The following is a 26,617-nucleotide window of genomic DNA, read 5'->3' on the forward strand; positions in this document are numbered from 1 at the left end:
ACAAATCGTGATCACGCGACGCGAATGCTCTATTTCGCGTTATCAAAGGTACACAAGAACGAGTGGCGAAGCCGCTATGCCGTTGTGTTGTAAGAATGAGCGTAACAAGAACAAAACTTCATAACCAATCAGCACTTATCCTGATCAAGTTCAATTACCTGTTCTACTTCTTGATAAACTTCAGAACCAGAAACGAAATAAGAGAAATCTCGGTATAACTTTGTGGTATCGGAAGATAATCGGCAGATAAAAAGATAAGGGTTGTGTTACAATCGGTGCAAAGTTTGTGTCACAGGGGTCCAAAATTCAAACTGATTCAAACTGGTTTTAAAAAAAAACTATCAAATCTGCACTTTTGGAAATTAATACACATATGAACATAGGCATGTGTAATAGTTTGTATTATAACAAGATTAAGTGTAGCTTTAAGCAGGGCTGGGAGAAACTAATGAAGTGATTCTCGGAGAGGACATTTTTTTTTTTTTGACAATTCAGAATCCACTACTTCCATAGTTCTTTTAAATATAAGGCTGTAAGCTTTGTGTTCGTTGTCTCTAATATTTATGTCCCAATATCTTGACCACATTTTAGGATGAAAATAATCATTTTAGATATGTTATTTTATATTGAAAAATTAGCTGTCTCGGAGAGGACATTTTTTTTTGACACAATTCCATACTAATTTGATCAAAATAGTCTGAAAACTTACTGGCATTCAACATTAAAACTTAACTATGTTTCCAATGATATGGAACCAAATATGTGTTTTATGGTATAAAGAATGATTTAAGTGCATCCCTTTTGGAGCTACCTGTGGTCAAAAAAGCACTTTTTCTAAATGACACGAGTAATTTTGCTAAATATGACATATATTGCCATACATTCACCAAAAATAACGTTATCACCAAATTTTTTTTTTGCATGGTAAATAGAGCTATCACAGGGCTACAATAAACAACCAAGTTTATTTAGTCAAGCCTTTTGATATTGAAGATAATAAGTGTTAAATGTGATTTTTAGCTTGCGTACCCTGATTGTAAAACAACCCGTAAATGAAATTCACCTCATGGTTCGCCAAGGATACTAATAGAGGGCTACTGCATGACGTCACCGCGCCGTGAGATTTTGTTAGGCGCCATATTGGAAGACCAAGTACATGCACTCACAATATAAAACAAAGTACGAGCGAGAGTAAAGTGACACGATGGATGATAATTCGGGTTATGTGAGTACATTACCAGCTGCAGAAAGGGCACGGTATGTGGAGAAACTGGCTGTGATTGATGGGTTTGACCCATATGATAAGACTCGCGGCAAGGGAGAATGGAAACATAAGGAGGACCGGACACCAATTCTGCCATCTGTTTGCTACCCAGACATTGTAAACTATTTGTTGTTTACACCCAGTGCCTACACTGCTGATGACTTGAAAGCCTACAAAGGGCTACAGGCTTACAATTATGTTATTAGTGGCTTGGTTCGTGATATTACAGCTGTTCTTAAGAATAACCTATACATAGTTATGGCCAAGGTAATCTTGTTGATATTTATCTTTTAATAATATATCTTTTCAGTTGAAAAATTAATACTTTTTGTTACTATTAAGGTATCCATAATTTAGGTTAATTTATCCAAATTATACATATGTATTTATGATATATGCCTACACAACAACTAATGCTTTATTTATATAATAGGAGGGAGAGCAAGCCCCAAACCATCCTTTATTATTATTATTATTATTATTATTATTATTATTATTATTATTATTATTATTAAATTGTAGAAGTCTGGGAGGCTTGCTCCTCATACAGTTATCAACTTGGGGCCAATTTAGCATGTTTTAAATCTGAATTTCTTGCGTTTGCTTACCTCAAAGTGTCCACAGATCATGCACAGACTTATCCATTATATCCACAGTTTTTTGCCAAGTCTCACACAGGTTTCTTTCAAGTCTACTGTTGGGCCAATAAATCATAAATAAAACAGCTCAGATTTGTTTAAGTCGTTTGCCACTCCACTTTATTCTCTGGGGTTCACATACCGCTGCCATTATTTCCCATTGGTCTTCCAAAATGGCGCAGGGTCTGTTTACTTCCGGTTTCGGGTGACGTCAGTGAAATCCCTCTATTCGATATCAAGTAAGTGGTGTTTATTTTAAGAAAATTTACACTTTGATTATCACAGCTTTTGTTTGGTCTTTCTGAAAGGTCAAATTAAAGTTGTTTTTTTTAAAGCTTTTTGGCAGATATATTGAGAAGCCGTTCTCAAACTTCTGCTATTCGCTTTAATTTAATTTTTTAGTGTCTTTATGCTACAGTTGCGAAACAAAATGCGCTCATTAGTACTAAATAATGCTTCTAAGACAATTCATGAACAAGTGCTTTCTTACTATTCTGAAAATGGATCTAGTTCACAGCACTGTATTTGAAACAAACCGCTGTAAACAAAATTGGTAACCAAAATACTCACTCCAAGCCCTGATGCTGCGCGCAGCTTGCTGATGCTTGCAAGAGATGAGGCGAGTAGAACTGGTAACGTGTGTATATATGCTATATTTACTGTATGGACATGGGATCAGAAAACAATTTTTGATTTATAAGCAGTAGCCACATGTACCCCTAGTGTACGTATATAAAATTTCTTTTTTTTTTTTTAGGTGCTTGCTTTTTATATTAGCAAAAAGAAACCCATCACCGAGGACTTGTCCCAAATTCTACACACAATAGTGTTTACACATCCTCTTTGTTCCTGAATCGCTCCCATTTTCTCACCAGTTCTCGTTTTCGCAGTTCATTGACTTTATGCTTCCCTGCTTTTTTCCATATATTTTAAATCAACCACGTGAAGTAATCGTAAAGATATCGTCATGTTTGCTCATACTGGATTCACTTCTGCTCTCTCACACAGTTTTTGTGTGGGTTTTTTTTCTTTTCCTTTCTTTTTAAGCTTTTGTCAGATGTTTTGTATTAAAGTGCAGATGTGAACGGGCTTACGGTACTGTTTTACCCTTGTGAAAGTGCTCAGTGTCCAGACTGAAGATGTGTAGAAAGAGACAGCTATTTAGTGATGAGTTTACTGTAAAATTTGCCATTTGTGTATTTGGTGTGGCTGTTTTTGTTTGTTTGTTTTCAAATGACAGGGCTTTTTCTTACAGGCAGCGCCCCCTCTTGGTGACCAGTTAAAATGTATTTGTCCATAATTCATGGCTGAGGGAGATGCGTGCACACACGCACACGCTCCATGAGGGCAGAGCAGCCAGCCAGTCAGTTCCAAATTAAAAAAAAAAAAAAAAAAACCTGCTGATAATCAGTTACATATTATATTGCATTATTCAGCATGCCCTATGGTGCTATTGTGGGCACTTAAAGTGCATATCCTGGACCAATTTAGTGGTGTTTTTTTTAATATGAAAGTATGTCCCTTTACACACTCATCCAGAAGGGTAATTTTGCACAAGGCCATCTATCAACAGCAGAAAAAAATAAAATAACAAAACACGTCTGGAAAAATCCCAAGGGAGTCTGGAGCCAGATTGATCCAGATTTGTGACGTCACGTGCGGATCCGCCAGCGGGTTGAGAAACACAGGAACACCTAATTTAGAGTATAGTCTCTCTTATTTCTTACCCTGGCAACAGTCAACTTGTGAATTGCCGATTTTCTTGGTCTTTTTCTCGGCTCTGCTTGGTCCTCGGCTTCGAGGGCCTCAGTGGATGCAACACTTCGCCTTCCGTCAGGGGAGATGAACACAGCTGGCTCCTTTGGTGACGCTGACACAGATGGAGACGGTGTTGCTTTGGGCATTCTGACAGATGGAACTGCATCTTTTTTCAGATCAAGTTGCTTCTTGAAGCCCATTTCCCACTGCAAATAGTTCTCAAAGTTGTCGGGCTTTATGAAGTGAGCCCCGCATATGATGCTGAGGTCTGTTGCATGTTACCGTTTTTTCCGGGTGCCTTGCACGAAGCGCTTCCATTTCTCCCTCATTGTTCGGTCTTTTGGAAAACGATGAGTACTAATCCCATCAAGATTGGTGTTGCTACACCCTCCTACAATACATCTGTTAACCATTTTAATAATTACGCGATAACGTTGAAGAAATTTGCAGAAAACCACCAGGTCGTTTTCTCAAACAAACCAGCACTGACGTAGGATTCAGAGGGAGGCGTCCCGAAAATCAATGTTTCCCGGGAAATCCAAATGCCAAGTTTTTTCAGAGGCGGACCAATTCGCTTCAAATGGCTTGATTTCAACTGCATTTTTCTGGTATTGTGCAAGGTAAAAAAAAATTGTGCAAAATGTGACATATTTTACCATTTGTTATTTTATATTAATATAAGAGAATTACATTGATCTTGCTCTTAAATATACCCAAGTTGTGCCCTTTAAAAATATTGTCACTATCTTGTATTAAGACATGAATCCTTTCTTTTGCAGAGGGCTGTCACTTAACGCTGTCCATTATGGTTTGAAGAACTGGTTGACAGAACTGGTTCATGGATTTGAGAAATATTTTTATAGCATGAAGAGAATTTTTTTTTTTTTTTTAAATAAATTACAAGGATAGTGTTGTAAAGACAGTTTGCATGATAGAACAATTTAATGTTGGCACATGCCCAATATTCAGATTTATGCTCTGCATTTCTTTCCCAGGATTCCATTCACTATCCAGCGCTTGTGCGAGCTTCTCACAGATCCCAAGAGGAACTACACAGGAACTGAGAAATTCCTAAGAGGGGTTGAGAAGGCAAGAATGGATTGCACTGTTTAATTTAAATGAGTTTGATGGGATTCAGAGTAGTACCATCACACATCAGGGCAATTACATCAGACTAAAATAAGTTCTGTAGTCTAATACAGAGTGTGTGATGAGTTTGTTGTGATGCATTTCAGTGTTTAAGCAGATGCTTGTAAGTTTAGGTCAGCATACATTCAAGAACTAATATGATCCCAGTCTGATTTTTGGCCTCTGTGTGTTCTGTAAGAATGATGTGCTACATGATCATTAGGGCTGTAACGATACACCCAACTCACGATTCGATTCGTATCGCGATTTTTGACCCACGATTCGATACGCCCACGATTTTTTTTAAAATGTTTTTTTAAAGTAGTAAATTTGACTTATTAACATTTACTTACTTGCATTAACTATTTAATAACAAATAATTCAGACCACTGCAGAGAATGAGTAATATGTATGCAAAAATGAACAAATGTATATCCAAAGATTGTTTTATTTCTCAAAATAATACTGTTGAGCCCGGAAGCTCTGTTTTTTTCGGTTCTGAAAGTCATTTTTCCAAATCGTGTAAATCCGTTAAGATTTTTTTTTGGGGGGGGGTGGCTCTCTCACTGTCTCACTCTCATAGGGCCGATGATTTTCTGTGATCGCGGAAAACAGATGGAAATTACGGAATTTTTATGGTGAAACATTGCTCGCGTGTCAAAATGTAACTGCCGCAGAAGGCTTCCGCCCAAGCAGACATGCCTTCAGTGTTGCCAGATATTGCTAACGTTTTCCACCCCAAAATATGTTCAAAACCAGCCAAAAAGCACCTAAACCCGCCCAATCTGGCAACACTGCATGCCTTTCCGGTCAAGTGGTTGTGATTGGCTTGTGGCACACCTAGCCAGCCAATGAGCTGCTTGTTTACAGATTCGCTCCCCGCGTCGCAACCAGAATGGCGACCGCTTAAAAGAAACGAATGCTCTGCCAGTGGCAAGTGTGGACATTGCGTGACTCGCGGAAGATTGTCGCAGGTCGGCGAAAAAACGACTTACTAATAGATATAAAAAAATAAAAGTAATTTAAGTAAGTTTAAAATGTAATTTAAATAAAAAGTAAAGTATTCATAAATTGAAGTTTGGAAGCGCCTCTGTTTTTGGGCTGAGGAGAAGTTTGAAAGGGTGTACCGCGATTCTGCCTTCTTGTATCGCGATACGGATCGTGGCTCTGCGTATCGCGATTTCGATACGCATATCGTTACAGCCCTAATGATCATATACTAGTTTGTCCGTGTTGAGCACTTAACCTACTACTTGGCGCAACACACTTTTTATTATGTAAGGGAGAGTGGTGTGATCTGTTACCACTCCAAAGTTGATTATTTTTCTATAACAGTACATCCCATAGTGTTATTCCTCTAATACCACATCTGTTTGTCAGTGTTAAAACCTAACTGTATCAGCATTTTAAATCTGCTTGTTGAGGGGCATGTAAAGTTACTATAGGAGCTATAATTATCCTCTGCTGGCCAAAAGGCCCGAAGGGGGAATATGTCATGCCAATTTCCTTCCGTCCCAGGAAGGGTGCTCACCTTCTGAAATCAACTCCTCTCACAATTTTTGGAGGAACTTCACGAAACTTGGCAGGATTCTTTGTTAGATGTCCGTGATACACACATTGTAATTTCGTTAAATTCGGTCACGTTTTACCAGAGGTACAGCCAGGGCTCGAAATTAACTTTTTTCCTTTGTGTCCCCCAGTGGTCCCGAATTCTGTGTTGTATTGTCCCGAATGGAAGCAATAGTGTCCCCATTTTTTTCCTCTCTGAAATAACCAGTGGTTAATATTATCATATGAAGTTACTATTATATTTGTAACTATGCGATTTTATGTGTCAGCCCTGTGATGACCTGGCGACTTGTCCAGGGTGTACCCCGCCTTTCACCCGTAGTCAGCTGGGATAGGCTCCAGCTTGCCTGCGACCCTGTAGAAGGATAAAGCGGCTAGAGATAATGAGATGAGATCTAGCTCATTCAGAAAATGTTTCAACTCCCTACATCTGCAGTACACTTTAGTTGAAAATAAGACCCCTTTTATGTTCATTTCATCTACTTATACCTTGAACATCTGTTGGCACTTATAAGGCCAACTTATAATTTTCACCATTACCGTTATCCATTTTTATGAACTTTCCGTTATCCATTTTTATGAACTTTCCGTTATCCATTACCGTTATCCATTTTTATGAACTTTCCGTTATCCATTACCGTTATCCATTTTTATGAACTTTCCGTTATCCATTTTTATGAACTTTCCGTTATCCATTTTTATGAACTTTCCGTTATCCATTTTATGAACTTTCCGTTATCCATTTTATGAACTTTCGCTGCCGGGTGCAAATGTTAGCAACATCAGCATAGTGGCAGGTCCGAGCCTAGTTGTGCTGCTGACTGACTAAACTTTCTGAACTAGAAAGACACCAAGAAAACTCACTTATTCTGTTGAACGCTATCTTCCGTCAATATCATCCACATCATTCCTGTTGTATTTTATAACGTGTCTAACAGTGTTCATTCAGTTCATTCAGTTGCTAGCGTTGCCTGCAGACCAGGCGATGACACTTTGGATCCTGAAGGTCCCGGAGACGTTATGTCTGGGCTTTCAGTTTCTTCCCTGCGGTCGATCCGCTTCAACCACTTAAGCATTTTTGTTCTGGCAAGAGTCGGCGCAGCGTGTGCGCTAGCAATTCCATTCCGAGTCCATATAATGCGGACTCCGGCCGAAGATTCTAGAACAGAATGCGCTGCTCTGTAGCCTACGGATGCAGGTGCATCGAAAGTGTAGCTACTATGTATTTTTCGCTGTTAACGTTTTAAAATTAAAATTGACAAATTAGGTGAATGTCTACGTATGTGTTACGGCTTTGTAAATAATATTAATGTAGAACTTTTTTTTTCTAGATCTATTTTTTTTCCATTGTCCCGGGATTGTCCCAGATATGATAATTTTGTGTCCCGATGACATTTTTTATGGTCCCCGGGACATCGGGACACCGTTAGTTTCGAGCGCTGGGTACAGCCCTTGATTACCAAACTTGTACTTTCATGGGTGCAAGTTTTCCGGCATGTGCCAGAAGCTCCGGGTTTTTCGGTTCTGAAAAAGTCATTTTTCCAAATCGTGTAAGTCCGTTGAGATTTTCGGGGGGGATAGGGGTGGCCCTCTCACTGTCTCACTCTCAGCGTATTACCGGGTTACCACGGTACAGTCTCTGCACGAGACAAATCTTTTCACCTCGTCTTCGCCACAAACCTCATTCAATTTTGTAAACGATTGTTGAAGGTGGGTGGAGCACAGAAGCACGGCAGGCCAGAACTGAGTGTTACAAAAACTCTTTATTAATAGCTTTTCAGCTTTCCACACTCTCCCAGCCACACACGCGCACACAAAGTGTTCCGGTTGGGGAGAGAGCTCTCTCTGCTCTCTCTCTCGCCTTTTAAAGGGTGCAGTCACTGGGGGGGACACACAAACACAGGTTAATTCACGTCAGGTGCAGTGATTCTGACACTTACCTTCCCTGACTCCGCCCTCCATTCACAGACCGCCGCTTGACCACGCCCCCGCTGCCACAAATTTATCCGCCGCTCACCGACGAGCGGTCCTGATTAGCCCATTGTTTCACGGTGTTATACATGTGATATCATGTTTCACGCACGTAGCACGTTGTTCGACCAAATCAACACAGCTATTCCAGTGTATATATTGTAAAAAAGGTATCACAGCAGAAGCATGTTAAAAATGGTTGTTTCAGCATTTAAATTAGTAGTTGCTAGATGTTCTGAAATATCAAGCCTTGTACTTGAAATATTGTTCTTTCAGATGAATTGATGAAATGTATTAAACATTTGATGTGAATATGCAAATCATATAACTATTAATATTATAAATGATTGCATGAGAGACAACCATTTTAACTTGTAATTTAAAGTTTTTTTTCAAGCCCTAAGGGGGGTTCACCCCCCTTTGTAACCCCCCCGCAATGGCTGCGCCATGCACTTCTGACTTTGTCAGACTTTTCAGGTTTTTGAAAATTTTATACTTGCACCCATGTACTTTTTGATAATTTCATGAGTGTGTTTTATTTCCTTCTGAAATCAACTCGTCTCACAATTTGTGGAGGAATTTCACCAGACTTGGCTAAAGGCCTTGTTGTATGTCAGTAGTACACATTGTAATTTCATTAAATTGGGTCACATTGGGGCGGTGGTGTAGTGGTTAGCGCTGTCGCCTCACAGCAAGAAGGTTCCGGGTTCGAGCCCCGTGGCCGGCGAGGGCCTTTCTGTGCGGAGTTTGCATGTTCTCCCCGTGTCCGCGTGGGTTTCCTCCGGGTGCTCCGGTTTCCCCCACAGTCCAAAGACATGCAGGTTAGGTTAACTGGTGACTCTAAATTGAGCGTAGGTGTGAATGTGAGTGTGAATGGTTGTCTGTGTCTATGTGTCAGCCCTGTGATGACCTGGCGACTTGTCCAGGGTGTACCCCGCCTTTCGCCCGTAGTCAGCTGGGATAGGCTCCAGCTTGCCCGCGACCCTGTAGAAGGATAAAGCGGCTAGAGATGAGATGAGATGGGTCACATTGGCCGAAAGGCCCGAAGGAGGATTGTGTCGTGGCGATTTCCGTGCGTCCGTCCCCCGAAGGGTACTCACCTTCTGGAATCAACTCCTCTCTCAATTTTTGGAGGAATTTCCTGAAACTTGGTAAAAGGCCTTGTTATATTTCGGTAATACGCATATTGTTATTTTGTTCAATTTGGTCGCATTTGACCAGAGTTGCAGCCTTGTACTTCCACAGTTTCATGAAGGTGTGCTCGCCTTCTGACGTCAATTCCTCTCACAATTTGTGGACGAATTTCTCGAAGCTTGGCGAAAGGCCTTGTTATATGACGCTAATACGCATATTGCGATTTAATTTCATTTGTGAAAATTTTCCCAGAGTTTTGACCCTCAATTAGATAACTTTGACAATTTCATGAGGGTGTATGTTCTTCTGAAATCAACTCCTCTTACAATTTGTGGAGGAATTTCACCAAACTTGGCAGAAGCCTTTGTTATATGACAGTTATACACATATTGAAATTTCGTTTAATTTGGGTAAATTTTCCCAGAGTTCTGCGCTTCATTATTAACAAACTTGTACTTTGGCAATTTCATCAAGGTGTGCTTGCTTTCTGAAATCAACTTCCCTCACAATTTTTATCCCCCGCTGGCCAAAAGGCCCGAAGGAGGATTATGTCGTAGCAATGTCCGTCCCGGGAAGGGTGCTCGCCTTCTGAAATCAACTCCTCTCATAATTTTTGGAGGAATTTCATGAAACTTGACAGGATTCTTTATGTCGGTAATACACGTACTACAATTTCATTCAATTCAGTTGCATTTTACCAGTTATGGCATCATTGCCAGTGGGGCATATTGTGCTGTCATGTATTCAAGCAAGCGCATTATGATGAATCTGTAATTTGAGTTAGCGGTGACACTACTGTCAGAGCTGCTGTTATAGAAAATTGATCAACACCTTTTGAGCAGATTTGAGAACTCAAGGATATCAAATTATGATAGTGATTTTTAAATAAATTGTGATATGGTGGCTCGAAAGTGATCACCTTTAGCCCGCATTGTTCTGGTGAATCTTGTTTCATTATATATTCTAGTCGAATACGAATAGATTTTGTCGTTGTACTCAGCCAGTTTTACACTTTGTCTTTTCCCAGAATGTGATGGTGGTCAGTTGTGTGTATCCCAACTCTGAGTAAGTAATCAGTTTATGCCAGCTATTCATTAGTTCTGTTCATATACAGTACTCATTGATGTTAACGGATTTCACTTTTTTTTGTTAAATTCTCAGGAAAAACGGATGCAGTGGCGTTAACAGAATGAATGGAGTCATGTTGCCAGGTAGCACATCCATATTCACAGAAAGGTAAATTAGGTTATGCTTATTAATAAACATTTTAAAATTCTATCTATAGAGATCTTGCAGTCACGTGACCGGAAAGTACACAACCGCCATCTTGTCGGTCAAAAACACCGCTGAATACTGCTGCACTCATGTACAGAATGGATCAATTTCAACCGACGGACTACACGGCTCATTTTTCTAATGAACAGATAACTAGATATATGTCTAAAATAAACGATCTACAGATTAATGACCCTTATGGCTTACCAGACGGAGTTTTCACGACCGGATTTTGAACTGCCAGCGGAATACCCGGACGTATATAATTACCTCATTAACTTTCCCTCGCTGTTCAGTGGTGAAGCACTGCGTGCTTATAAATCTCTGCACAGTTATCTTTACAGAAATTCAGGATTTGTCAGCGACTCAGATGTGGCATCTTGTAAACAAGAATCCTCATTGGCTGGGTAAGTCACTTAAGTATTGAGTATAGCACTGACCAGCTGATTATAGAATAGAATAAGGTAATTCCAGCTGTAATTCCAAATCGTCCGTCTTGTTTACATGGATCTGGCGTTGGAGAGGTAGAGGCTTAGCAGTGGAGGTTTGAGTGGCTGTTTTCTGAGCTTAGTCAACAGGCCAGCTCTACAGCCTCGCTTTTGCTTCCGCTCCCGGCGCCGCCTCCTTCGCTTTGCTTCCGATAACAATCCACGGAGACCCCGCTGGTCTCGCTATCTCGTCCGGAATGTTGTGCATGCAATGGAAATCGCTACAAACCATCATTTTCTGCTGGAAACCAATGTCCAGTAAGTCCATACGGTTGTAGTGGATATTGAAGTCCGGTACAGACGAACAACACGCAAAAATACACACAAGAAACATAAAAAACGTGCACAGGTAGGGAGAGCTTGTAGCCGCAGCCGTTGTAGTAGAATTGTATATAGTAGGGTTTTCCAGAAGAAAAGGCAGAAGTAGAACCAGAAGTAGAAGTAGAAGGCGGAATATGGCGTTTGACCGACAAGATGGCGTCTGTCACAATCTGGGTCGGCTGTGACGTCACATGCAAGTGCTCCATAGAAGTAAAAAGTATGATCACTGCTATGACACCCTATCGCTTAATTTCACTCACTCTCGCATGACCTGTTCCTCAGGAAAGTGAACGGGCCTGGAACACCCCGGCCAATGAACAGGCTGAAAATTTCTCCATCTAGTTCACTGGCCACAAATGGTCTGCTGGACAGCACAGAAAACAAAGACGCAAACACAACAACAGGCCACAGCAAACCTATCGGGTATACTTCGCCTACTCCGATCTATTTATTGGTCATGTTTGTCTAAATAGTTCTTTGAAGCTAGTATTGATAATTAGCCTGTTGAAGCTACAGACTAAGTCCCAAGATTTAATAATATCCCACACATTAAGCTACATATTGGAGAAGTTAGTTTTGTGTGTGTCGCTCGTAGATTTTAATTATTAAGCATTGTGTGCGTTTTTCAGTGACTTGCCTGCATCAGGTCTCCTTGGGTCTCCATTGAATAGCTGCATAAAGAACAAGCATGCAGAAGAGGAAGAAAACCCAGAGGAAGAACAGCAGGAGGTGAAGAGGCTCAAGTTCAGTGAGGATGAGGAGGAGGAAGACACTGAAGGCGAATCGGAAGACAAGCCGGTTCGAGCTGAGGGGGTGTCCGATGTGTCGGGAAATGCAGAGTCCCCATCATCCATGACACCGGAGAGACATGAAGAGCAGGAGGAAGAGCAGGAGGATGCCAGTTCAACGGCGGCTTGTGAGGACCAAGGTATCACCCTGAAAATGTTTTACTTCTGTTTTTAACTTCCAGTCTAAATTTGTTTGCCCAAAAAAAAAAAGCTCGTTTATAGTCTGTATGCTAAATTACACTACCGTTCAAAAGTTTGGGGTCACCCAGACAATTTTGTGTTTTCCATGAAAAGTCACACTTTTATTTCCCACCATAAGTTGTAAAATGAATAGAAAATATAGTCGAGACATTTTTCTGGCCAGTTTGAGCATTTAATCGACCCCACAAATGTGATGCTCCAGAAACTCAATCTGCTCAAAGGAAGGTCAGTTTTATAGCTTCTCTAAAGAGCTCAACTGTTTTCAGCTGTGCTAACATGATTGTACAAGGGTTTTCTAATCATCCATTAGCCTTCTGAGGCAATGAGCAAACACATTGTACCATTAGAACACTGGAGTGAGAGTTGCTGGAAATGGGCCTCTATACACCTATGGAGATATTGCACCAAAAACCACACATTTGCAGCTAGAATAGTCATTTAGCACATTAGCAATGTATAGAGTGCATTTCTGATTAGTTTAAAGTGATCTTCATTGAAAAGAACAGTCTTTCAAAAATAAGGACATTTCAAAGTGACCCCAAACTTTTGAACGGTAGTGTATATTGACCCTTCCCACTCACGTGACCTTCGTAAACGCGACCGCCATTTTGGACATGAAGTGGACTTTGGTTCGAATCGGTTTGAATCCGAGGAAGACGACAAACAAAAAACATAAAAGAAAAAGGAGCGAGATGCAGAAAACACCTTCACTATCCAGCGACGTAGGGCATTTACAGGGCGCTGTGTACAGTTTACCTTCTATGGTTTGTGCACTCACTATTTGCCATTACTTTCTCCAACCGTTGTTACAGATTACAGGGAACGGCCTGGATTTAAGAGACAAATACATGTTCCTCTTGTTCTGAACGCTTATTTGTAGGACATTACCTCTGATCTGTCCTACAGTCTACCGACAGCAAAGGAACACAACGTTAGCTAATGTCGTTAGCTAATAGCTACTACAGAAGAACAAAGAGGCTACAATGGGTTATTTTAACCTATTTGGTTACACACTCGCCGCCACAAAATGTTAACAGCAATGTAATGCCTTTTCTGGCTAATTTTATTCGTCTTACCTCCAACAAAGTGGTCACTACACAAGCGTTGGTATGCCGAGGGCTGCCAGTCTTTCCTGTTAATGGCCGCTATCCATCTTCTCCGTCAGTCAGCATCTGTCGGGATCCGATAAAATGATAAATCTTGCCTTGTGTGTTGATGGTTACTACATCCAGGTGCACAACAATATAATGGCATGATGGAAGTCTTGCTGAAAGTAAAAACTTTCTTTGATGGCTATATTCCTTTCGATGCTTCGCCGTCGTTCCTCGTTGTTGGCTGTGGTAGACTACTGGTAGTTCATGTCCAAAATGGCAGCCGCATTTGTCGTGACGTCACGTGGGATGGGTCGATACAAGTAGATCACACATTTATTATAACATTTCTATCCTGATAGTCAGTTAATTAAAAGCTAATACATTTGACCAATAGCTTAAACAAGATTCCTTTATTCTTGCACAGTACAAGTATAAAAAGTTAAGTTGCTGATGCACTCTTCATTGGTTGAGGAATTTTGATGCAATTTCATACGCAGCCAAATTTTATCAGCCAAACATACGGAGTTGTTGTAAGTAACGTTTCGGTGTGGGGAAACGAGGCCGGACCGGCAGACGCTGACCGGTCATTTTTGCATTTGTCCGTCTGTATTTCGAAAGCATCAAACCGAATGGCCCATGAAAAATTGTAAAGATATGGGTCTAATCTACTTTTTCTTCCAAATTCTACATTAGGCAAATACGTTGTCGTAACACAGCCTGTGAAACGGGGGGGGGCCCCGCAGGCACGATTTAAAAAATTCATAACGTGGTCACCGAAGGTCCTAGCCCCGTTAAAATTTACAGGCACGTCCCTCTCCCCGAGTGGCACACTAAATAAGACAATAATAAGAATACACTCAGTATTCACGGTTGTTTTTATTGCACGATGCAGTTAAGCTAGTGCTTTAGGGTTGATAGTATCTGATGGATCCAGTCAGTTAAGAGTTCAGTTTACAGGAAACTTTGCAGTACAGTATTATGTTAAGTGCCAAACTGCCTATCAGTGGTTCTGTTGTTTTTGTGTGCATTTTTTTAAAATTCATAATAAGAATGACCGTCATCGTCATATGCTCTGTAGGATGTAAATTTGTATTGTAAAAGTTTTCATTTTCTTCTATTTTCCGAGTTCTGGTCCAGCAGATTTTAGTCTGAATGCCAAATTATATGACCATGTCAAGTTTTGAATCATTTTAAAAGTCAAGTTTATTTGTATAGCGCTTTTAACAATAAACATTGTCGCAAAGCAGCTTCACAGAATTTGGACGACTTAAAACGTGAGCTAATTTTATCCCTAATCTCTCCCCAATGAGCACGCCTGTGGCGATGGTGGCAAGGAAAAACTCCCTCAGACGACATGAGGAAGAAACCTGGAGGGGAACCAGAGCCAAAAGCGGGATGTGATTTTTCTGCGAATTCACGGAATTCCGCTTTTTTCACCTCAAAATTTGGAAAAAAAAAAATTTCCGATTTTTCGCTCAAAAATCCTCATTCGTATTCTATTCGTTCCGACTTTCAGTAATTCCGTCATTGAGATGAAACGAGGTACGTGATTGGCCCATCGCTCTGTAACAACCAATGAACGCGCTTGTTAGATAGCTGTACGTAAGTTCGCTTCAAACAAAGAGTTGAAAGATGGCAGCCTCCGTGATTGAGTGTAAAGATGCAAATTGAATTAAAGAAATCGACAGAATAATGAAAAACAAGTTCCGCTGGGAATGGTTGGAGAAAGAAGTTGCTACAGACGTTGGACATAAGACTGTGAGACATTTGTTCAGCGATTTCGTTCTTTGGGGAGAGGGCAGAGGTCTCTGGCTGTCAAGTTTGGGGATGCTGGGACCTCCCCTGCCCGAGCTACGAGCGTGCAAAGTCGGGCTGGAGCCCCGGATAGAAACGAAACCTAAGTGAGTGAACACTGGGGTTCTGAATATCCTTAAGTGAATGAAAACTGTGGAGTTATGATTATCCTTTGGTGAGTGAACACTATAGAGTTATGTATATGAAGTTGACATTGCTAGAGTAGTAACTGCAGAAAAAAAGTGACTGATATGCTGGAACTGGACATGGATGCTAGCATCTTTTTTTCTTTGAGAGTTCCTGAAGACTTGTGGATGAATTCTTATGTTGCGTCATGTTTGTTTGAAAAGGCACATTTAGGCATGTTCAACTTCTACAGTAATTGAAAGTATAAATTTTGTTTTTCCTTATACAATTTTCTATTTATTCTAATGCAGATGATTTAATTTAGAATGACATTTTTAGGTTTCATGTTTTGGCTTTTTGTCAGTTAAGAATCATTGAATTTACTATAGGGGCTCAGAGTTGCATGTTGACCATTAAATTGGCTTGAATTTGTTAATCATGACAAGTTTTTTCTTGTGTGTTTGCTTGCCATTTTAGTACAATTTTTAAGTCAGAAAACCCCAGAACCCAGGAGCTTCGGGGGGCTACGGCCCCCAGACCCCCGGCTAAAATTTTCAGATAATTTCACCAGCCCCAAATCACATCCCTGCAAAAGGGAACCCATCCTCATTTGGGCGACAACATGACGATAACATTAACAGTCCTAACATAAAGTCAGCTTCGTTGATGCTATAAACCCCCCACAGACGGAAACCCGAGCGCAAAACCGTAACAAAGTCATTTTGTTACAAAATTACTTGGAATCTCATCCTTAAAATTTTAACTCCTATTATGTAATAATAGTTGTATTGTCTCATCTCATCTCATTATCTGTCGCCACTTTATCCTGTTCTACAGGGTCGCAGGCAAGCTGGAGCCTATCCCAGCTGACTACGGGCGAAAGGCGGGGTACACCCTGGACAAGTCGCCAGGTCATCACAGGGCTGACACATAGACAACCATTCACACTCACATTCACACCTACGGTCAATTTAGAGTCACCAGTTAACCTAACCTGCATGTCTTTGGACTGTGGGGGAAACCGGAGCACCCGGAGGAAACCCACGCGGACACGGGGAGAACATGCAAACTCCGCACAGAAAGGCCCTCGCCGGCCACAGGGCTCGAACCCGGACCTTCTTGCTGTGAGGCGACAGCGCTAACCACTACACCACTAGTTGTATTGTTAATTACTAAATTTCTTATAGACTTGGTCATTTGTTGATCTGTTTCATGAGTGTTGTTATAGGACCTATATATGAGTACCGGTAAGTTGTAACGAACTGGAACATCCTTGGTTTCTTGGGTAGAACTTTAAGCATGTTTTTCTTGAATCTTCTGACATATTTTCTTGGAAATTTATATTCAATTTGTAGTGTAATTAGCAACTAATGTCTAGTGCAGTTTGGCCTTTTTGAAGATCACAAAAACGTGCCTGGAAATAGCTGAGAAGCCATCTCCAGGCATCTAAAGCGCTTCAGCTTCCGGGGCTCTAAGGCAGCTGGGCCATAGAAGGTTCACGCTGCATGCTGCACGCTACACGCATGTAAAGAAAAGTGGACAAACGTAGCATGACTTGCTCTGGGCCATAGAACGGCGTTCACGCTGCACGCTGCACACTTCACGCGTGAAGCATGAAATGAACATGCACACTTTTTTCTAGGCGTGAAGATGGAAATTCCAGTCAATGCATGTGGTCACCGCCGCGCCAGCCAATCAGAACGGGTCTAGGGAGATAACGCTATGCTTTCAGGGGAAAACTTCAGAAAAAATATGATTGAATGGTATAATTGAAAAATAGTTCTTCATCGGGATTGTCAAGCAGATTATAGAATGTTCGGTGAAATTCACCACGGGTTTCTCTCAGAAGGAAGTGTTCTCGGCTCCAAATTCTGTTCCTTTTTCTCTTCCTCTGTCTCAGTAAAAGCAGAATGAGGCAATCGTCGTCATCCGAAGAGTCCATATTGTTGGTTACTCGGTCAAAGTAGAACAGACGCAACACGTGAACATCCAAGCATGAAGTTTAATGGCCCAGGGTCCGGTTCTTCACGTGAACGTGTAGCGTGCAGCGTGCAGCGTGAACCTTCTATGGCCCAGCTGCCTAAGGCAGACCCCTGACCGCATTGTTCCAGGCCTTTCATTCGGACAGGCTGAAATTTGGACAGGCAGACAACATTTCAGACTCCTCTGTCCTGTGACGGTCTGCTTAAAATTCTTTATTTCCCACACTGATGTTTCCTTAAATCATTCTGAATTCAAATGTTTTTAACAAATTGCTCCTCCCCCCCATATCATTTTTCTTGCTGTCTGTTGTGCCTCAAAAACAAAGTGTCCTGAATCCAACCTTTTTTTTTTCTTTTCTGTCTGTGCAGAGCCGTCCAGTACGCAGTCCGACTCTGCAGAGAGGGAAGTTCCTTCTGGCTCCGCTCAGGAACCCAGTGACATGGACCAGTCGGAGCAGAGAGCTCCTGCTTCCAGCCCTGAGCGGCAGGAGGGGGAGGAGGAGTCTAGTGAGCCGGACAGTAGCAGCAGTAATAACGAGCCTGCCGCCGGCCCTGCCACTTCTACTGACTCCACCCCCAGTGGTGCAGACTCGCCCGCAGAGGGCAGCGTGGAGTTGGGGGAGCTAGACTTAGAAAACACAGAAGAGCCTATGGAGCAGGATTAAGGAACCTCCCAAATACAGACTTTGTAGCATAAACAACAACAACAACCAGCAGCATGTGAAGATTTGCGAACACACTAACAGTAACAGGATGGACTTTAACTGGGGCCACCAAAGCCTTTTGGTCCAGCGTCATCTACTTTTTCCAGCTTTCTTACCTGTTATGGGTGGACACACTATGCTGGTGTACATATGTGATTATTTTTCTTTGTTTGTTTCCTTTTTAGTTTTGTATTGAAGGTTTTAAACTGGAAGGTTCTCTTCATTCTCTTTCTATTACACCCCACTCACCTTAGTACCACTGAATGCAGCTGGTCTTCAAAGGCATTTCCCCTTCTGTTGTAGGACAGCAGAGGGATGATGGGCTCTCAGTTTGGTTATCTTCTGTACAGGCTGTAAATGTGTGCGGGTTCGGGAGTGTTTCTTTTTTGCCCTTTTTTTTTTTTTTTTTAAAGAGTTGAGTAACAGACTTTATCTCCAGAACAGTAGAATTTCTCCTTGCTTATGCAGTTTCTCCAAAGACCCATCACTTATTAGTCTGTAAAGGGTTGTGTTGTGTCTGCATATGGACCCATGTAGAAAGCATCAGATGTGTATTGTTTCATCTATTTATACATTCCCCCCCCCCACACACACACACACCATGTTGTCCTTCATTTCCCTTTTTAAGCTCTTGTTACACCCTAGACTGTAATGAAGGAAAGTTTTTCATATAAAAGGTACATGTAGTTAATGGAAAAGATTTCAAGTGAATGACCATTTCTGGTTCACAACAATAATTTATATGAGCATTTCAATGAATCACTCTATTTTTGAGATTTTTTTTTTTCTTTCTTTCTTGTTTTGGAAGCCAGTCTGAGCACTAGTCACACTGTACAACCGTGAGTGTGAGAGGCGCTCCTGTCTATACCATACTGTCTCACCAATTACAACTGACTGCCTCTACTGCAGCTGTACTGTTTTGATATTTAGAATTTTTAAATTTCTGTAGTTTTGTAGAGCATTGTGTTCACTGCTGTTTGTGGATCCATATTATTGTATGATCTTTCTGCATATACTGAATGCGTGTGCTTTCAATGCAGTATTCAGGTGAAGCAATAAATGTTCTGATTTTAAATGTACAAATGAAGGTGTTTTTCTTATTTTTGTTTTAAATTATCTAAGATTTTCTACCTTTCTAATGTACATATCGCTTGTGTTCTCTTTGTAAGCAGTGAATAGGAACTTCATCTGCTGCGGTGAATACATATGGAGTCAAATAGTAATGATGTCTCTTGCAAACTGCTCAGAATGTTACCACATAATTGCTGTTCTGTACAAATAACATGAGCTTGTTCGTAACTCAAACTATTACTAATTGCATACCAGTGTTTTTTGGGTTTTTTTTTTTTTTTTTTTAATAAATTTACATTGTACATGTAGCCGTTTAAGATGTTTGTCCTGTTGGGTAATGATCCGATCTCTTACTCATTCACTCACTAAAAATGAGCTTGCATCTCTCTCGATAGTACCAGTCAAAAGTTTGGACACCTTCATTCATAGGGTTTTTTTTTTTTTTTTAACTGTATTTAACAATACTGAAGACATCAAAACTACGACTTATGGAACATGTGGGATTATGAGGGGAAACAAAGTATTTAAAAAAAAAAAAAAACACTTTCATATTGTAAATTCTTCAAAGTAGGCACCGTTTACCTTGACGCTTTGCACACAATTGGCGTTATCTTAACCAGCTTCGAGATAGTCACCTGGAATGCTTTTCAATTGTCTCATCAAAAGTTCATCTCATCTCATTATCTCTAGCCGCTTTATCCTTCTACAGGGTCGCAGGCAAGCTGGAGCCTATCCCAGCTGACTACGGGCGAAAGGCGGGGTACACCCTGGACAAGTCGCCAGGTCATCACAGGGCTGACACATAGACAACCATTCACACTCACATTCACACCTACGCTCAATTTAGAGTCACCAGTTAACCTAACCTGCATGTCTTTGGACTGTGGGGGAAACCAGAGCACCCGGAGGAAACCCACGCGGACACGGGGAGAACATGCAAACTCCGCACAGAAAGGCCCTCGCTGGCTCCGGGGCTCGAACCCAGGACCTTCTTGCTGTGAGGCAACAGCGCTAACCACTACACCACCGTGCCGCCTCATCAAAAGTTAATTAGTGCAATTTTTTGCCTTCTTAATGTGTGAGATCAAACTGTAAATAATAAAAATACAGTAAATATCCCGATTCCACAACTAGTAATCCATATTATGTCAAGAACTGCTCAGCTAAGTAAAGAGGAACAACATCTATCATTATTTTAAGAGATGAAGTGACTAAAATAAAGAAAAACATTGAATTAGAAGGTGTGTCTAAACTTTTGGCTGATACCATGTGTAATTTTAATTTATATACACTGGCAGTCAGTGAAAAAGTCCAGGTCAATAATTCAACATATTATGCAATACGGAGTTGGGGAAGTGTTTGTTTTGAGATGTTTCTATTGAATAGCGTGCACAGAAGTCATTAATGAGTTCTCAATCCAAACATTTTTCAATAGTCTTCAGGGAGTGGTCTTTAGGAATCAGCTCAAAGTGCTGTTTTGGAGAAAAACAAAAATTTGTACACGGTTGAAAGGATGGGTTGGATAGCCTTTATTAAGGCTATGAAAAAGCCGACTTTTGTATTCCTTATGTCCAAGATGCCACGGTTAAATCCAGATGACAGAGGGCGGGCCCTCGGCATGGTGCAAGCCGGCCTAAGTTTTTCAGAAGTTGGGCGTCGATTGAATGTCCAAACCCTGCCATGGCCTGCGTATTCACCTGATCTCAATCCCATTGAGCATTTATGGGATCACCTTGGTGTTCAGATCCAGAACCGTGTTCCTTGTCCCATGAACAGAGGTCAACTGATCCAGGCTCTTCAAGAGGAGTGGCAGGCCGTTCCACAAGACAGGATTCATCGTTTGATACGCAGTATGCGTCGCAGACTGACGGCTTGTATTGCTGTTGGTGGGGACAATACTCGGTACTGAAGCTGCAACTTTCCAATTACAGGGTATCCATTTTGTTCGGACTGTACATTATCAAAGCTCACAACAATTGTGATTTTTTGTTTATTCATCTCGAGTTAAATGTCAGTATATTGATCTGTAAGCTTCTAGTACATGATTTCATAGCTTATGAATAAAATTTTCATAAATGTCACCTGGACATTTTCATTGACTGTCAGTGTATATGAATGAGAGAGGATGTTACATGGCGACACGAAGATATGAAGTTTATCTGCGAATGGTAAACATAAGTTTATCTTGAATATGTCCGCGGCACGGTGGTGTAGTGGTTAGCGCTGTCGCCTCACAGCAAGAAGGTCCGGGTTCGAGCCCCGTAGCCGGCGAGGGCCTTTCTGTGTGGAGTTTGCATGTTCTCCCCGTGTCCGCGTGGGTTTCCTCCGGGTGCTCCGGTTTCCCCCACAGTCCAAAGACATGCAGGTTAGGTTAACTGGGGACTCTAAATTGACCGTAGGTGTGAGTGTGAATGGTTGTCTGTGTGTCAGCCCTGTGATGACCTGGCGACTTGTCCAGGGTGTACCCCGCCTTTCGCCCATAGTCAGCTGGGATAGGCTCCAGCTTGCCTGCGACCCTGTAGAACAGGATAAAGCGGCTACAGATAATGAGATGAGATGTTCGCATCACCATGTCATGTTCTTTATATTATATGGACATATCCACAAAAAATACGCAAGTTAATCAAAAGCGGGAGAACACTGGGAGTGACATCATTGGCATGAATCGTACGTACAGGACACTTTTTCGGTGGAATAAAAATGTATTTTCCTTACATTTGGTTTGACAGCATGCAATATCGTTAGCATATCGCTTATCCTACGTGCATTACGCCACTCTGCCCAATGGAGAATAAGCATTGAATATGGTTTACAATACTGCATGGTTGTCAAGACAACATGATGTTTTACATCTCCGACGTGTGACTTCCACGTTGGCGAGTGACTGTGAGAATTTGTAAACAAACATGGCCGCCAGTTTTGCTTTGTTAAATACATTAGATTTTGAAAGAGAAAGGCACGGGGCGGCACGGTGGTGTAGTGGTTAGCGCTGTCGCCTCACAGCAAGAAGGTCCTGGGTTCGAGCCCCGGGGCCGGCGAGGGCCTTTCTGTGCGGAGTTTGCATGTTCTCCCCGTGTCCGCGTGGATTTCCTCCGGGTGCTCCGGTTTCCCCCACAGTCCAAAGACATGCAGGTTAGGTTAACTGGTGACTCTAAATTGAGCGTAGGTGTGAATGTGAGTGTGAATGGTTGTCTGTGTCTATGTGTCAGCCCTGTGATGACCTGGCGACTTGTCCAGGGTGTACCCCGCCTTTCGCCCGTAGTCAGCTGGGATAGGCTCCAGCTTGCCTGCGACCCTGTAGAACAGGATAAAGCGGCTAGAGATAATGAGATGAGATGAGATGAGATGAGATGAGATGAGATGAGAGAAAGGCACGTTGAACACCCGTAAGGGATGCGTATGTATAATAATAATAATATTGGTTGGCTTTTTTTTGTGGTATATCAGATAGATATACTCCATTCAGCTAGCATGATACTGAACTCGTCTTCGACTCATTCAACATCATGCTAGCTGAATGGAATATATCTGATATACCACTCTAGGCCAGCCAATATTATTTGAATATGTTACTAAGATCCGTGATGTATTTTGTATGAAAAATAAAAGTGGCATATTTTCCCAGTAAAACACGTGTCATTCATTCATTCTCTTGTATATATATATATAAATAAATAATTACTTGCTGATTTGGGGCAGCACGGTGGTGTAGTGGTTAGCGCTGTCGCCTCACAGCAAGAAGGTCCTGGGTTTGAGCCCCGTGGCCGGCGAGGGCCTTTCTGTGCGGAGTTTGCATGTTCTCCCCGTGTCCGCGTGGGTTTCCTCCGGGTGCTCCGGTTTCCCCCACAGTCCAAAGACATGCAGGTTAGGTTAACTGGTGACTCTAAATTGACCGTAGGTGTGAATGTGAGTGTGAATGGTTGTCTGTGTCTATGTGTCCACTGGCGGTTCTAGACCAAAATTACTAGGGGGGCTGAGGTGGGGCCAGTGTTTTTTCAGGGGGGCACATATGAGCAAAACATGGCAATATTTAGGCGTTCAAAATGTTTTGTTTAGTTTATTTAAAACCAAAACAAAATACATTGAGCATAAATACAATGAGATAAACATTCTGTCTCAATAGCCTAAACATAAAATAAATTGTGCTCAGTAAATCTTAAAACCATGTTTCTCTTTTTTGTAAAATAAGATTTCTATTTTTGCATACAATGAATCTTTTCTTCAGACGTGGCTGCACTGGAGTGTTGTCCAAGCACTTGCTGATATCTGGAGAAAGATGAATACAGTAAATATGAGAGTGCGACTGAGAACAACACTTATTTATCATTATTCATTATTCATTTATTATTATATCTATTATTTGTATTTTATATTTATTAATTATTATTCAGACTTCACACTTTCAGGGTAGGCTATATAAATTGTAGGTCGACACTGCTCACACACATACATTTGTTCAACATCACAAACCTGTGCTGTACTTGATATGCATGGTGAATCTGGTTGTCCCAATGACTTGTTGGGTTGTCCCTCATTCTGTCCCTCAATCTGATCCTGAATGTCTTCATCCTCACTCTCAGATTGCCTTTCAGATGCCTCACTTTCCACCTCTCCAACCACCACCTCTGGCTCTCTCTCCACCTCTGGCTCTCTCTCCTCTTTCATAATCTTCATCTTCCTTACTCTCTCTATGTTGCTTTTTGCCAACAGGGGCAAAAAAGGACATAATGTCCTTCTTGCTCCTTTTCATGATGACAGCCTACAGTAGGTCTATACTAAAAAGTAAACGGAGAGGAATGTAGCCTCTACATATCAAAAGGCCATTAAAGTTTTACAAGAAGGTTAAACACTGTCGGTTATTTTATCCATTTCCCCAAAATATTAAGTTAGGCTACTTATTGCTGTGCAACGCACTTTTAAGAAAGCGCAATAAAACGGATTTATTATTGTAGTGAACAACAACAGTAAAACACGGATATGTGCAAACACTGACGTTACGAAATTGAATAATTTTCCTTACCTTCGCCTCTTCGCAGTAGCCTAGTTCTTGCAGGGCTGCAGCTGTTATCTGTGTCCGAAGTTTACAATTCGCGCTGCTGCGGGTCTTTCTGCTGCAGGTAACAGTGTGCGTGTAGCGCTTTAAGGAGTCCGTGTAGAACACTCCGTCATGTCAGTTCCGATCTTCAAGCCAGCGCACGTCAAAATTAATAAATCTTGTTACCTGTTCAGCACAGGGGCCACAACAGGGGCCAGGAGCAATTTTACAGGGGCACTGGCCCCCCCGGCCCCCGTTTAAAACCGCCTATGTATGTGTCAGCCCTGTGATGACCTGGCGACTTGTCCAGGGTGTACCCCGCCTTTCGCCCGTAGTCAGCTGGGATAGGCTCCAGCTTGCCTGCGACCCTGTAGAACAGGATAAAGCGGCTACAGATAATGAGATGAGATAAGCTTTTTTGTTATTGATCTGCATTTTGTTATTGTCCCCCCAACCCCAAGTCACCTTGTAATTCATTCAGAGACTGGAGAATGACATTGTGATGTTGAGACTATTGGTGAAGAGTCAGTATTTTAATATCAGTAAAACATTCACAGCTCAACTGGAAAGTCTTTGGCATCCTTTTTATTGAGGATTACATTATAACCCTATTTTGCATAATCTTCAATGTTTGGATCCCAAAAGAGATCCTGACTCAAAGTCGATACATTCATGTCACGTACACAGCAGCATGTATATGAATTGTTGAAGATTAAGTCAATCTCCACCAGCCAATATCATCGTCAGACAGGCTGGTGGCATGTTTTAATAAGTTCATTCACAATCATAATTCATATAAATTATTCTTTGCTGTTTGGGAGGTACCCCAGGCTTCCACCGGGGTCTCCCTATTTGAAGTTTTATATGCCCAGAAGCCACGGTGGTGTAGTGGTTAGTGCTGTCGCCTCACAGCGAGAAGGTCCGGGTTCGAGCCCCGTGGCCGGTGAGGGCCTTTCTGTGTGGAGTTTGCATGTTCTCCCTGTGTCCGCGTGGGTTTCCTCCGGGTGCTCCGGTTTCCCCCACAGTCCAAAGACATGCAGGTTAGGTTAACTGGTGACTCTAAATTGACCGTAGGTGTGAATGTGAGTGTGAATGGTTGTCTGTGTCTATGTGTCAGCCCTGTGATGACCTGGCGACTTGTCCAGGGTGTACCCCGCCTTTCGCCCGTAGTCAGCTGGGATAGGCTCCAGCTTGCCTGCGACCCTGTAGAACAGGATAAAGCGGCGACAGATAATGAGATGAGATATGCCCGGAAGCCTTGGGGGTGATGGAAGTCGTAAAGTAAAAAAGCTTTCTTCACACTATTTGACTGACACCAGTTAGCCTTCTGTTCTCTTTTTTTTTTCCCCCATGGTACAATCCATATTCCAGAGACTGATGGACAAAATTCTTTGTCTGCACATTGCATATACCACATTGTACCAAGATGACCTTATTAGTCCTTGTGGTAGGTTGGCCGTATGTCAAGCCGAGCAAATTGTGCAGTTGGACGGGCTGAGATACGTCATGTGGGCTTGAATTTAAATTTCTAATGGCATGATTCTAAATATAAACGCACTACAATTAAAACTTTTATTTAATTATCTCCAAATAATTCTGAGTTTTGGTTATTTGTGTTACAGCTACATTAGGCTTTACCAATTTTAATGAACAGCTGTGTTTCATAGCAATGTAGCTTACATCAAAAGTTCAGTGTCATGAAAACCCCTGAGCCTCACACTGACTGAAATTTACCCTTCCTCTCTGAGGAAATAAAAAGTGGATTGTCCAAATCCAGCCATGGTGCTTCGCAGCCTGCTGTGTTTAACTGTAGACTTTGAACACCAGTCTCTGGGGAAATAAGCCATGTCACTTGAGTAATAGACACAGCTCTTAACTCAAAAGAGGTGTCATTTAATTCACAGATCATCCAGTGGCTGTCCTCATTAAAAACGTTGAGCCTTTGTGACTTGATAGAGTTTAACAAACGCAAGCGACTTAATCAAATACGAGGCAGCAGTGCCAATATCGTAGGAATTGTAAGGTAGGTATGAGGGCATTGTGTGATATGCACACACTCTTCTGTAGTCTACCAGCTGCAACCCACCACATGTTACTGAAGACCTTTATTAAATGTATCTACAACCCCAAATCAGAAAAAGTTGGGACGGAATGTTGAAGTTGAACGTAAAACTGAAAATAATGATTTGTACGGGGGTGGCACGGTGGTGTAGTGTTTAACGCTGTCGCCTCACAGCAAGAAGGTCCGGGTTCGAGCCCCGTGGCCGGCGAGGGCC

At 41.7% G+C, this 26,617-nt stretch overlaps 1 protein-coding gene and 1 long non-coding RNA gene across 3 annotated transcripts in view; one reads left to right on the top strand and one right to left on the bottom strand.

Moving 5' to 3' along the window:
- The window catches only part of ppp4r2b (protein phosphatase 4, regulatory subunit 2b), a 34,930-nt gene extending 15,316 nt beyond the window's left edge, over positions 1-19,614 (top strand). For both annotated transcript variants that reach the window (XM_060919257.1, XM_060919256.1), the window contains exons 4-9: positions 4,656-4,749; positions 10,490-10,527; positions 10,624-10,698; positions 11,829-11,969; positions 12,176-12,474; positions 17,901-19,614. In XM_060919257.1, coding sequence (XP_060775240.1) covers positions 4,656-4,749; positions 10,490-10,527; positions 10,624-10,698; positions 11,829-11,969; positions 12,176-12,474; positions 17,901-18,196 — 943 coding nt within the window. In that variant the 3' untranslated portion in view covers positions 18,197-19,614. The remainder of the gene's footprint in view (positions 1-4,655; positions 4,750-10,489; positions 10,528-10,623; positions 10,699-11,828; positions 11,970-12,175; positions 12,475-17,900) is intronic.
- A 3,733-nt stretch (positions 19,615-23,347) lies between these two features.
- On the bottom strand, positions 23,348-24,058 carry LOC132884371 (uncharacterized). Its single transcript, XR_009654447.1, has 2 exons — positions 23,777-24,058; positions 23,348-23,572 (listed from the first exon to the last, which is right to left on the bottom strand). It is a non-coding gene; the product is annotated as an uncharacterized LOC132884371 (long non-coding RNA).
- Positions 24,059-26,617: the final 2,559 nt, after the last annotated feature.

This window comes from Neoarius graeffei, chromosome 4 (assembly GCF_027579695.1).
Source record: "Neoarius graeffei isolate fNeoGra1 chromosome 4, fNeoGra1.pri, whole genome shotgun sequence".
In the NCBI taxonomy this organism is placed as follows: Eukaryota; Metazoa; Chordata; class Actinopteri; order Siluriformes; family Ariidae; genus Neoarius; species Neoarius graeffei.